The sequence below is a fragment of the Protopterus annectens genome, chromosome 13.part0 (assembly GCF_019279795.1).
Source record: "Protopterus annectens isolate FY-2018-M chromosome 13.part0, PAN1.0, whole genome shotgun sequence".
Taxonomy (NCBI): Eukaryota; Metazoa; Chordata; order Ceratodontiformes; family Protopteridae; genus Protopterus; species Protopterus annectens.
The window spans coordinates 135,513,195-135,527,600 of record NC_056747.1 but is presented as its reverse complement, the minus strand read 5'-3'; the positions used below and the strand labels follow the sequence as shown (position 1 = coordinate 135,527,600).

At 40.3% G+C, this 14,406-nt stretch overlaps 1 protein-coding gene across 1 annotated transcript in view; it reads left to right on the top strand.

The window, feature by feature from the left end:
- The window catches only part of TMEM38A (transmembrane protein 38A), a 292,537-nt gene that overhangs the window by 215,462 nt on the left and 62,669 nt on the right, over positions 1-14,406 (top strand). Inside the window, exon 5 of the mRNA XM_044090723.1 lies at positions 13,520-13,637. Coding sequence (XP_043946658.1) covers positions 13,520-13,637 — 118 coding nt within the window. The remainder of the gene's footprint in view (positions 1-13,519; positions 13,638-14,406) is intronic.

Here is a 14,406-nt window from a genome sequence, read left to right as displayed (position 1 = left end):
GCTTTTTGTAGAAGATTAGTGAGGGGTGGCAGTGAGATTATATGTCTGAAGTTATTAAAAGCAGTACTCAGTCATCCACCATATAGGGGGAGAATTAATCCTTTTTTTCAGATTCGTGGGACACAGGATTCTGTTACAGTATAGTTGAATAAGATCAAAACTGGGCAGAATGAAGCTAGGCTATGCCATCTGTAGAATTTTAGGTAAAATTTGATCAACTAGTGTGGAACTATAAGGTTTAATTTCCTTTATTAAGGAAGCCACAGTCTGTATGCTCAAGGATTTAAGTGTGAACTGTTGGTTAACAGAGAGTTAAAAATAGCTCTTGACAAGGTAGCAAATCCTTAGCAGTTGTTTTCATAGGTTCATAGGTTCATACTAGGCTATCTGCCCGAGGGCATTTATAAGCCTAGCCCATAGTTTTGTGGCTTACGCCACCCCTTAGTTTGGAGAAACTATGCCCATTGTTTAGCTGTGCCTCTGTCGAGCAGTGACACTGAGGTAACCCCTGGGGTGTATCTGCGATCTCCCATCCATTGGTCAAGATTCCTCTTGAACAAGGCCAGCGAGGTGCTCTGCCTCACATAAACCGGGATTTTGTTCCACAGCATAGGGAGTCTTTGGGTGATGAATCTATCCCTCCAGCACGTCCTATTAATAACCGTGTTGAGGTTTAAGTCACCCGCCCTTGTGGCTCTAAGGGATCTAGATTTTTTGAGATGAAGCATATTCATCAAATCTGGGTTTGACATGGCCTTGTATGTCAGGCACAGGTCACCTCTGAGCAAGCGGTATGCAACTGAATATAACTGGAGTTCTTTCAGTCGGGCAGCATAAGACAGATTTTTGAGACCCTTTATCCTTTTGGTGAGGAACTTTTGTGGCCTCTCCAGCTGCTGCAAGTGTCGGGTCAGATACATTCCGAATGGGGCATTGTACTCGATCATTGGTCTGATGAGTGATGAGTATAGGGAGACTATGACTTCCCTTGATCTAGATGTGAATCCCTTCATGATAAGGTGGGCAATGTAGAAGGTCTTCCTAACTACTTTAGCAATATGAGTGTCGAATGAAAGGCTACTGTCAACCTGGGTTCCCAGGTCCCTAATAACTTCTTCTGTGTTCAGGGGATTGCCACCTATATGGTAGCTAGGGGTAACCTTATTTTTCCCGAAGGGTATGACTATGCATTTCTTGGCATTTAACTTGAGGCCATGGCTCTGGCACCAGTTATCCGTTTCTGTGAGACCCTTCTGAAGGATATCTGTGTCGGATGTGTTTTCAACTACGGCGCCCAGTTTGCAATCATCTGCGAACTTTGTCAGCCATAACCCTCCTGTGTTTGCTTGTACTTCAGAAAAGTAGATGCCAAACAAGAGTGGGCCCAGGACTGAGCCCTGTGGGACACCACTTGTGACAGGCTTAGAGTCTGACATGGCGCCAGCAACTCTGACCCTGTGGGTTCTGTCACTCAGCCAGTTTGCAACCCATCTTGTAATGTATGGGTTTACATTTAAGTTGATGAGTTTTTCAATGATACCCGAGTGGGGTATTGTATCGAAAGCCTTCGCCAGGTCTAGGTAGGCTGTATGGACTGCCTTTCCCTCGTCAATGGCCTTGGTGACTGTTTCAAAAAGTCAACCAAGTTTAAAAGGCATGATCTGCCTTTGACAAAGCCAAACTGGGTTGGATCCAAAGTCTGCAAATTCCCTATGTCTTTATTTATGAGATCCATTATGATCCTTTCCATGGCTTTGCAGATCAGGCTTGTCAATCTAATGGGACGGTAATTTCCAGGGTCGGTGGAGGCACCGCCTTTGTGGAGTGGGACCACAGTCGCTGTGCGCCACTCCCTGGGTGCGTATCCGGAGGTGAGACTAAGATTAAACAGCTGTCCTAACTGTGGGTTTAATTCCTCGTTGAGAGGTGCTTGTGGTAGGTACTTGGTTTACTTTGTAAGTTTAGGTTTTGTAGCTTCACAATGGTTTAGAGGTTGGTTTATGTGAATATTAGAATTGCCTGAAATAGTTTAGCTTGGAAATATCGAGTGATTGCACTGATTCCTTGTGATCTTACACTTCTGAATGCTGGAGTTTTTAACATAATGGTAAATTTTTTAACCTATCTGCACTGATTACTGTTTGCTAGTGATCATGATTTAAACAAGGTACTGATATGGATTTTATCTGAATGGTCTGAATGGGTGGTGAAACATTTTTATGTTTAGCAAAGTGATCTTACTGCATGCCATGCATTGTCTGTTATAATTATTAATGATTTGCAATTTTCTGCTGAGAACTTTTTACATATTCAAGTATGGATAATGAAAGAGCACCTAGCAGTTAGTGCAGGATATTAAGTACAATTAACTGTTAATAAGTTGGTTCCTGTAGTTCAGGGTTTGAGTCCCCCAATCTCCATTTTCACTGCGAGACCCCAAGTAAGTCATTAACCAGAGTGCTCACGGGTTGCTCCTGAATGGGGCACTTGTGACTAGTGGGCTTGCTAAGGTAACAAAGAGGTAGGTTCTTTAGGTTTCTGCTGCTGTGTACCCCAAGGGGGACAGGACCAAACAAGAAGCTGTAGGTCCTACATCCCCTTGATGTGCAATGTCACCTGGGGGGTAGGCATCGGTGTTAGAAGGGAAACATCCCCACCAATTTAAAGACACATCCCTTTTTACCAACCCCATGCTGAAGCAACAGCTCTGTTATTGTGGTTCGAGAAGCATCCATGCTGCCAGCACACTCATACGCTCTTAGTTCCCAGAAGCGGTGAATAGGCAGGTCTTCATCTTTCCTCTTCTGTCCCAACCAGATCTAACAGGTGCCGTGGGTCCCCTGGTCAAAGTCAAGAATTTATTTCTCTGCACCCAGTCAACAGCTGAATTTCCATTTGTGGGCTCATGAATTCTTAATGGGAGCATGACAGGCTTTCAGTAATATTATTAAGAATTAGTTAAGCACTCATTTTTAGACCATATGTGAATTTAGTTCCACCTTAAATACTTAAAATATATTTTAGAGAGAATCTTCTTCTAACTAGGGAAAATATTTAGGTGCAATGTCAGACGTTATTTTTTTTTTTTTGGAGTAAATATTACAACTTAACACTATAGTTTTTTCTGCCTTTGTTTGTTGTGATCTGGTTTTGGTGCAGTGAGGAAAAAGTGTGACTGTGGGAGACTGGTAATAATTTATAAAAATGTCATAGACTCAAAGTTAATTTTCATTTCACTTAGTTCTGGTTTTGGAAATGTTTAAGAGTCTGCAAGTAAGTATGGTTTGTACTATTTGTCCATGCTAGCATACATTTTTTTTGCATAGTTTGGCGGCGTATTTTGGCAATTTTAGTTATGTTGTTAATGAAACAGGGATAATCATGACAGTGAGTTAGCTGGTAATTATTGGCTTCAAGGCCTGGAATGCTGTGTTTGTCAGTATAGATCAAAAACTAAGGTGATAGGGCTTTGTTTCTGATGGTGGTCTCCATTTGGGTGATTTGGGATTGTGATGTTATTATTTGGGTGCAACAGTAGATGCTTTCTAGAAGTTTCCACAAGACTAATCTGCTAATGTTTAAAAAATGCATGCACAGAATTAGTTGAGGACACAATTCTCTGTTACCAAAATGAGTGAAGCACAAAATGCCTAAACTATTTAAAAATTACTTTTTTGCAACCCATGGCCTCTTGCTTATATATACTAATTCTAAGATTCACTGACTTGGGGAAAGAGTAAAATGCACTTGAAAGTACATTTTTCCATTCTGCTCTTTCTCCCTTTCAGTGTAATCCCTGCACATAGTTTTAACACCATTGTCACCTAGATGTAACAAAACTTGGGCACAAAAATTATCCTAACAAAAGTCACATGAGCAAAAGACTTCACTTACTCGTTTTATCAGGATATAAGGGAAAGCCACAGAGTTCTGTTAAATGTGAATTGCTGTCAGATATAGTGTGACATTGCTATTTAGAAGTTATATTTTTATGGTGTTGTTTTTAGGCGTATCATGCATGAAATGAATAGTGTGAGACTAGGTATATATACTGACGTGTGTGTGTATGTGTGTGTCTAGGATGTGATGCTCTGCAGATGTGGTACCACACAATAAGATAAAGAAGGGCCTAAATGAGACTGATGCATGGTGTCAAAGCCATGGTCTCAAGCTAAATGCAAAAAAATGCGTAGTAATTCCTTTTGGAAAAAACAGAGTAACCGCAAACTACAACATAGGAGGTAATCCCCTGAAATCTGAAGAAGAAATAAGGGATCTAGGGACCCAAGTAAATAGTCAGCTTTCCTTTGATAACCATGTTGCCAAAGTGGTTAGAAAATCCTTCTATGTGACCCATCTGATCACAAAAGGGTTTGCATCAAGATCTAAGGATGTAATGGTGCCCCTCTACTCTTCCCTCATCAGACCCATTATTGAGTACAATGCACCAATTGGAATGTACCTGGCTAGACATCTCCAGCAGCTGGAGAGACCACAAAGGTACCTAACCAAGAGGATTACTGGCCTCAAACAGTTGCCCTATGCAGCACGATTGAAAAAGCTAAGACTGTTCTCTGCTGCATACCACTTTCTCAGAGGCGATCTCTGTCTAACGTACAGAGCCATGTCCAACCCAGAATTGTTGAACATGCTCCATCTTAGCAAAACCAAATCTACTCGAGCTACATGCTCTAGGGATATAAACCTCAACACAACAATGAATAGACCATGCTGGAGGGATAGATTCCCTTGGCAGAGACTTCCCTTACTATTGAACAAGGTCCCGATCTACATAAGACAGAGCCCCTCACTATCACTCTTCAAGAGAAACCTTGACGAGTGGATGGGTAACAGAAAGTTCACACTGGGGATCACACCAACAGCACTACTAGATAGGGGCCAAGTGTACTAGCTGCTAGTACAAGGGTCTAGGGAACTACTAAAGGGGCGGTGAATACCGCACAATGTGGCTGGGCTAATATATGCCTTCGGGCAGATAGCCTAGTACCAAGCTATGAATCTATAAAGAGTAGTGCTAACATTCAAGTAAGGAGGAGAATATTCATTTTGAAAATACCAAAGTTTTATGTAGCTTCAGAGAATTATTTTGTGGTACTGAAATTCAGAGATCAATGTTTTGTTATAGCTGCCGTTCAGGGCAAAAGCACTGCTGCTTTCATATATGGCTATGTTATATTGAATTTCGAATGTTGTTTTTGTCGGGTTCAAGCTGCTGGATCAGAAGTATATATTTTCAGAGGTTGTCAGGAGTATTAGTTTTGAGGTGAGGTTACATTTATTTTGAATAATGCTATATGTATATATTCAAATATTCTAACATTGTTAGTTTTTAATTTATTTCTTTGGCTAGATGTTATAATTTGATATTTGTTATCCTCTTTTAATAGTAAATATGTGTGGTAAATTTGCATGTAATACTGTGTATAAATGTAGACAATGCTGAGATGGTTAGGGTTTAATGACTCACTTATATGCAGTACCAAATAACAAAGCAGAACTTGTTTTTTATAGGACTATAGGAAAGTTGGAACAGTACTAAGCAAGTGATTACAGGAAATGTAACATGCCTAAACAGGAACACCTTAAACCCTTTACAAATGACTAGTAGTTTTCTGCTTCCAGATTGAACAGGGCCATATATAGTAACCCTGGTGTAAATTTAGGGCCATACATAATAACCCTGCTATAAATTTATGTCTAACTATCCGATCATCAAGACTAGGCTTTAACCTTGACCTACAGTAGTAACGTATTTCATAGGCTCTGAATGCAGTGAGTTCAGAACCTATCTAACTGTGTTTTTATCTGTTAGTGTAGATGTACTGTAGGAACCACTGGTTTTGTGAAGAAATAGGAGGTCAGATAATATTGGGTATTTCATGGCTTGAAAAGCAACACACATGTTACCTTGAAGCAGATGATAGGCTACTGAGTGTAAGGAGAGCTGTGCTAATCTGTCAGGATAGTTGAAAGATTTAAGGCCTTTAATTCTCTTGGCTAAAATTGTTAAAGCCTTTCCAGTTGAACGATATGCTTGGATTTGAAAATTCCAAAGACAGTACCGTATTCACTGACAGTGTTTTGGTAGAAAGGTGGAAGGTTGGCATAATGGTTAAGGTGTTTACCTTGCAGACACAAGCTGCAGGGTTTGATTTTCACATGGGGTAAATGGCTAGGCTTAAAATGGTCCACAATGGTAATTAGCCTAGTACTAATCTATGAACCTAAGTAGAGTTGCTCTTATAATGCTAGGTTTTCAGCATGTTTTTAGCTAAAAAATTGCCTCAAGTCAGCCGAGTTTCACCATTTGCTTTAAGTAATACTCCAAAAAGAGGACCTCATTAGCTGAATTTAAGAAATGTGGCTGTGTGCATTTTGTGTCATATGCAAAGTACCAGTAACGACTATGATCTATTCTAGACCATTAATTTTTCTTATGCCAGAAGAGGGCACTCTAATTCCTGTCTGACCCCACCCTGAAGTGAAAGGCTACCTTTAAAGTGCTCCAACCACAGTTTAAATGGGCAAGTGATTCATACAGTCTTTATCTACCAGCTTTTTACTTCAACTGTTAATTTCACTTTATTCGTGTACTCTTTCTTCTAGCAATTCATATACTTCAAAATACATAGGGCACTTGGCTTATACTAAATACTGTCAATGACAAGGTATGGCAGTGGTCCTTGGTGATCGAAGGTGATCGTGGGGGGGGGGGGGGGTATGTGTAAATAAAAATAAAAAGAATGTTATTTTTAGGTATTGTGTACACTGTATATCACTGTGCCACACTGACAATACAAGTCCTATTTTACATAACAGAACTCTGTTGTGATGTGCTACAAAAAATGCTGTCAATCCATGTCATTGGTACAAATATCAAGAGAAAACAGTGACATTGTAGAAGTTCATCTGGTGCTACTATTTTAAATAGGAAGCTTTTGGTGTACCACATTAGGCAAAAATGGGTCAGCCATACCAAAGCTGTCTTACAAGACATATTCATTCCAGAGTTGCAAAAGTGTCTCTACCTTTAGGTTAAATGCAGGTATGCCACTGTATATTATAATGTGGGCCAGACAGATTTATACTGTTAGTATACTAAATCAGAACAAAAGTACAGCAAGGGATTAAAAGTTGAAGAAATGCTATTTAGGGGCTCCAAATGATACAGGACTGTATCTGTGATGCATTCTTTTTGTTCCTATTAAAATGACTATATAGTAAAAAAATAAGTTATGTACCTACCATAACGTTTCATGTTAGTTGTCTTCATCTCGCCTTCTTTCTTGCTGGCTGGGATCAGCCATCTTCTATAGCTCGAGCTGTTTACTGGCTCGAGGCTACCCCTTATCCCATGATGCCTAGCGCTAGCTACCCAGATCTCATTTGAAATAGCTAACCCTAGCTATAGCTAGAGAATGAACCTCTCCAAACAAAAAGTTGAGCGCACCTGTCATGCTCTCTAAGTCAGTAGAGGAAACAACCAGAGAACACTCAGCCAGTGAAACCTGAACTCCTCTCAGTCCAATAGGACAGGGGGATGGAGGGGGGGAACACAAGAAAGAAGGCGAGATGAAGACAACTAACATGGAACGTTATGGTAGGTACATAACTTCTTTATGTTAAGTTGTCTATCTCGCCTTCATTCTTGCTGGTTGGGGCAGCGTCCCTAGCACCTACAATCCTGGGCGGCTCATTGGAACAGACTTTTCAGAACAGTGGAACCAAAGTTAGTTCTGCTCCTGGAGACCATATCTAACTTATAATGAGAAATAAAGGTATGAGGGTTTGCTTCTCGACATAGGGAGTAGGACCTGGTTCCGCCCTGCAATGGTCCCAGAAGGGAGAGAGTCCTGAAGAGCTTGCAAAACTAGGAGCACGGCTCTCATTTCTAAGACGTTTATTTGCAGATGGTACTCGTGAGGCTGCCAAGTGCCTTGGACTGTCCTGCCCTGATAATGCCCCCCCCCCACGCTTTCAGGGAGGAGTCCATGGTCACTGTGGCAACCGTGGGGGGCTGAATGAACGGTCTGCCCTGAGACACTAGTGGGGAGACCATCCACCAGGAAAGGTGCCTTTTGCGTGATTCTGTAATCATGATCATGTGAGACATGGACAGCTGTTGGAAAGACCACTGTGTGAACAGAAGCCACTGAAGGATTCTCATGTGAAAGCAGGCCAGAGGGATTAGAAGAATTGCCGCTGCCATGGAACCCAGAGTTTGAAGGACTAACCTGACTTGGACCCTTTTGCACTGCATTAGAATTTGTACTTGCTGGCGAATTGTGGCCGCCCTGTCTGGCGATAGCCTTGCAGACATGTTCCTTGTGTCCAAGTCTGCTCCTATATAGGTGATAGATTGATAGGGCAACAAGGCAGATTTTTCGAAATTTATTGTGATGCCTAGCTGGGAGCAGATTGTGATTGTGTAGTCCCTGGCTTGCAGAAGTTGATGCCTGGTAGTAGCAGTGAGGAGCCAGTCATCTAGGTATGGAAACACCTGGAATCCTTGACGTCTCAGGTGAGCCGTGACCACTGCCATACATTTGGTGAACATCCTAGGGGCTGTGGTGATACCAAAGGGCAGAGCTCTGAACTGGTAATGACTGGCTCCCAGCCGGAAGTGAAGGAATCTCCTGGAGTGCCTGTCCATTTTGATGTGATAGTACACATCCTGAAGATCTATGGAACACATCCAATTGTTCTGACCCAGAAAGGGTAGAATGGACTGTAGTATGACCATCCGAAACTTTGTTCTTTGAACAGACTTGTTTAGTCTGCTGAGATCCAGAATCGGTCTCCAGTCCCCTGTCTTTTTGGCACCAAAAAGAACCTTGAGTAAGTTCTGGATCCATGTTTGTCTGCCGGGACTTCCTGGATGACTCTTTTTTCTAGCAGTCTTGAAACTTCTACGACTGCTTGGTCCCTCAGATTGGGTGGAACATCCGGAAGGGATTTGCTTGACAGCAAGGGGGGTTGAGAGAAAGGAATTTTGTAACCTCCGGATATGATAGACTGTACCCATTTGTCTTGCGTTAAATTCTGCCAGGCTTTTGGGTAGAGTGAAAGTCTTCCCCCGACTGCCTCCAGAGGTGGGCAGCCGGGCAACCCTTCAGGGATGCTGAAAGGGCTTCTCAGAGAAGGATTTTCTGCTGTCCTGGTTCTGCGGACCCCCTCTGCCACGATGGTGGCGTCTATTGTTGTTGCTTCCCCCTCTGCCCCTGGAGGAAAAATCGCTATGTGTGTCAGGCGAGGCTCCCTGGGATTTTTGGAACCACATTTTGCCACTCTTCTGACCCTTGGGGTATGGTCTGGAAGGAGTGAAAAAACAGACTCCCATGACAGAGAGAATCTTGCCTTCCTGCTCACACCTAGTCAAAGTGTCTTTCACCTGTGGTCCAAAAAGAAAGGAACCATCAAAGGGGGTGTTGGTGAATGACACTCTAAAGGGTTCCGCAAAATTACACAGCCATATCCATGCATGTCTCCTAAGGGCCACGCCTGTCCCTGCGGCTCTACTCGCACCATCGGCTGCATAGGAAATGAGCCTCATGGAGGAGTTGACTACAGAATTAGGGGTCGCAAGCTGGGAAGCCACTTTAGCTTGAGCCCCCTCAGCTGATGGATCTTGAAGGGTATCTCCGAGCTCTTTAAGGAGATCCCTCTGAAGCCGGGTATAATGGCATAAGTAATTCAATGACCTCATAGAAAAGGTCGCTGACGCAAACAAAGCCTGAGCCAGAAAAATGACACCTCACAGCTGAAGCGGCAAACGAGATCTGGGTAGCTAGCGCTAGGCATCATGGGATAAGGGGTAGCCTCAAGCCAGTAAACAGCTCTCGAGCTATAGAAGATGGCCGAGTCAGAGCTGAGGATTGGCTCTGATCCCAACCAGCAAGAACGAAGGCGAGATAGACAACTTAACATTAAATGTTTCACAGACAACTTATCGTAATAACACTGGCATTTTACAGCCTTAAAAAATTTAAAGAGAGAAACTAATGTCAGTTTACTATGTATTTAATTTTTTGTACCTTTATAAAAACATGGGTATGATGAAATAAGGTATCATATCATGAGTGTAAGTTTTATAGTTACCTTATGTCAAATAGTTTACAAATGACAGCTACTTAAGATTTCCTGCAGACAAGTATTTTTTTTTTCTTTTGGGTGCAAATAACAGCACAGGCAACTGCCAGTATTGAGTGTGTTCTCAGCAGAAGTTCAAACAAATCATAATTTAGGACTGCTTTGGTTATTATTTCTGCCTTATGTCTGATTCACTATCCATTCATTCTGCTATTACCATCTTAATCTAGTTCACGATCATGGGGGAGCTGGAACACATTCCAGCACTAGCATAGCTCTCAACCAATCAGGGACAAATAAAAAAAAAAATCAGGGGCACTCAAAATATTAGTACTATTAACTTCAGTCATCGACAAAATAACAGAACTTGAAGTATCATACACTTTCTGAAGTAAAAGAAGTTTAAGACTTTAATTACTGTCATTGTTTATTAATGGTAATTCACCACTTTGTCTCCAAAAGTCACCATCAGGAGGGATTTAACAGGAACAAAGCTAAAAAGTCAGAATCATGGACATCCCTGGTCATAAGGCAGAGAAACTAGTCCTGGATAGGAGCCAACCCATTGCAGCACACACACACACACACACACACACACACACACACACACACACACACACACACACACACACACAGACACACAGACACACACACACACATACACACACACACAGACAGACACACACACACACACACACACACAGACACACACACGCAGACAGGCGCGTGCGCAAGCGCACACACACATCTGCAGGCAGTCTGGATATTTTCACTTCAACTATTCCTGTACTGTTTCTTCTAGTAATTCATATACTTCAACATACATAGGGGACTTGACTTACACCAAATACTGCCTATAACAAGGTATGGCAGTGGTCCTTGATAATCGAAGGTGATAGTGGCATCAATTGGGATATGGGAGAAAATAGGAGCACCCAGTGAAAACCCACATAGATGTAGGATGGACATGCAGAATTCTCACCGAGTGCTTGCTGGCTGCGAACCAACAATAAGCATGCAAAGTAAGGCAAATGGTAACTGCTGCAGCATTGTAATTGCCTTATCCTATTTCTTATTTCCATTAATTTATTTGTAAAGATACTGTGCATGAAAACAGGATGTTTATTCTTAAATAGTTCATTTTTACGTATTATTCTATGCACACATGGGGTCAGAAAATACTGCTGTGATATGACTATCACTGGCGTGACAATTAATGTCATATTAGAAAATTATTAGCAAATGGGAGTTTGTTACAGAAACATTTTGACTGTAAAGTACATCTTAGGGATTTTCACTGCATATCCATTTTAATTTAGCAAAAAAAAAAAAAAAAAAAAAAAAAAAAAGGATAAAGAAATATGAGTTCACATCATATGCATGAATGAGTGTTAAGTAGCCAAAAAAGTAAGGCCAACATTTATCTTATTAAACTATATCTGTTGATTTATTTACTTCTTAAACTGATACATTAGCTTTACCTTATGGTGAAATGTTACGTATTTCTAAGTTATGTAGTGATAAAGCTTTATTGGCACAAGAGATGAATGAAACTATAGAGATGTTTATAGCAAGAGGGTATAACATTTGTGATATACAGGAAGCCTGTAATAGGGTTTGGAAGGAAATAGAAGGGTTAGACAATAGGAAGGGGAGTTTAAGATCAACTTTTTGTGACTAGGGCTAGTGAAGGAGAGAAAAAAATAGTGGATCCTATATATTGTGTAACAGGTTACAATATCAGAAGTAAGGAAGTAAAAGAATTAATAGAACATTATTGGAAGTATTTAATACAGGACAAATTTTTGGCCAGTATTTTTCCACAAAAGCCCTCTTTTTCTTATACTAGGGGAAAATATTTAAGAGATGTGGTTGTTCATGGTATGTTTACCATGCCAACCATAGAGTTAATTAGAGCTCCATCTGTTAAGGTAATGTTAACCCACATTGTAACTACTTTTCACAGTATGAATCACATAAAATTTGAACCTAGGGGCACTTTCTTTTGTAAAGGCAAGGGGGTTATATATGCCCTAAAATGCCCGTGTCACCTATATTATATAGGTGAAACAAAGAGAGAGTGCCGTATAAGGTTCATGGAACATTTAAGGGACATAAAAAATTGTAGGGAAGATAAAGTGATTGCTACACACTTTAAAATGTTCCATGAAAGTAATACTGATTTATTGCAATGTACTATTTTGGAACAAATTGAATGCGCAGATGTCACAGATGAATTATTAAAACAAAAATTATTGTATAAAGTATTCACATTTTAAAATATAATACATTAATTCCTAAAGGTTTAAATAATGAATTGAAATGAAAATGTTTGCTTTACCAGTTGATTGTTTAATTGGTTGATGAGATGTAAATAGGAATGTAATATATAAAGAATGTTTTTTTGTAACTTTTTTTATTCCATGAAGGTGGCAACACTGAGGCGCTAGAATAAATTATTCTTGTTTTATAGTACGTGGTTCCTCCTTTTTACTTTTAAGTAATAAAAACAGCATTTGGTATCCTGTTGTGGTTTTGATAGGTGAGCTCAGTTGATCCAAATAGATACACCATTTTCCGTTATGACCCAGAAAAAAAGTTTAAAAAAAAGGTTACAAAATAAGCAGTTATAAACATAAAATAAATTCATCAAAACAAATTACTGTAGCAAACTGATTAGTACTAAAACAGTAATATTAGGTAGGAGTATTTGTGTAGTTTTTACTACTTTAGGAAATATGCAAAGACTTATTGTACAGCAAATATGTGATAGAAGTGCATTCCATACTCTAGGACCTAAATTAGACAGTGCTTTAGCATGTGTACAGGTACTAGTATGTGTTTGTGTGTGTGTGTGTGTGTGTGTGTGTGTGTGTGTGTGTGTGTGTGTGTGTGTGTGTGTGTGTGTCAGTGAAGCATCTGGTATTAATCAGAGCAGAATACATTCTTGTCAAAAGATTTCATATTGATAAAAGGACTATACTCTTCAAAATGCCTAGGTGAAAAATACGTTTGCAGTGTGAAATCCACAAAAGCTCTCTTGGCAAATCATATTTAAATTTTGCCATTTTGTTATTTACCATTCAAGTTTACCTCATTCAAACTTACAGGCTCCTGTTGAAAAAACTTGTAAACTGAATATTGTCAGTATTTGTGCCAATTAATATGTTCAGTTCTTTAACTCTTCATAATAACTTACTCTGATCTGTCATATAGCAATCAGTATATGTGAAGCATCTGTGAAGGGTCTTCATTTTTTTCTAAACTTTACATTGCCCTAACAGTTTGGAAAAAAACATATCCAGTTGTTTCTTTGTGTCTTTATTTTTTGTATTATTGGTTCATTCTGGTGATTACTTTTCTTCTAGTAATGAATATATATGTAAATATTTGTCATTTTGTTTTGCAGCCCAACAAAGGCAAGCTTATATGGAGCCATTCTTTTCGCCTTGCAACAATCACACTGGCTACCCATCTCAAAAGCCAATCTGATTTTCTTTTTCACTCTGTTCATGATTGTATGCAAGGTAAGTTACTTTAAAATATTTTAAACTTAAAAATTCATTCTGTTTTTGCACTTTGCTGATGCCATCGGTGACCTGACTTTCCAGCACTGCTAGATCTGTTGTGCAGTGTAAATGTGTGTGTTTTTGTTTGTTTAGGGGGTATGTGACTGTGAACATGTTGAATGTTCATGTCTGTATGTATGCTTTTTAGGAAATAATTTAGTGTGTGTGTGTTAATGGTCTTTGGAGAGGAACCCATGTGTGTGCACGTAAATGCAGTTTTAAATATGCATCAAACAAACATGACTGAATTAATTAAATTTAATTAAATATTGTGGGAAGAAATTTCCAGGAAATTGTTATGGCTAGGCTTGTGCAAGCCCTAGGGCTGATAGCCTGGTACCAACGTATGAAATGTCAGCCTGGTGGAGTAGAGGGGTGAAATCTTGAATGTAGCCCAGATGACCTGAGTTTGATTAGCTGATCTGGCGTCTGATGACTGTGGCAGGGGGGATGGGAGTACCTGTGTTATGGGGAGGGACCATGCTGGTCATTTTTCTACTGAAACTCTGGTGGAGGCTGTAGCTCACAGTGATAATGCTGGTTAAAGGACAGGAGGGCATAGCAGGTGTGGCTTCTGTGTGGGTCTTGGGGGGAGATATGCACTTATGGTCACTCCCCCATTGCCTGCCCAGCCTGAGGATGATGTTGGCATGTAGGGGTGCCAGCATCAGAACAAATCCTGATAAACATCACATAAGTTCCACTTCCCCTTCTAACCCCGAAGTGT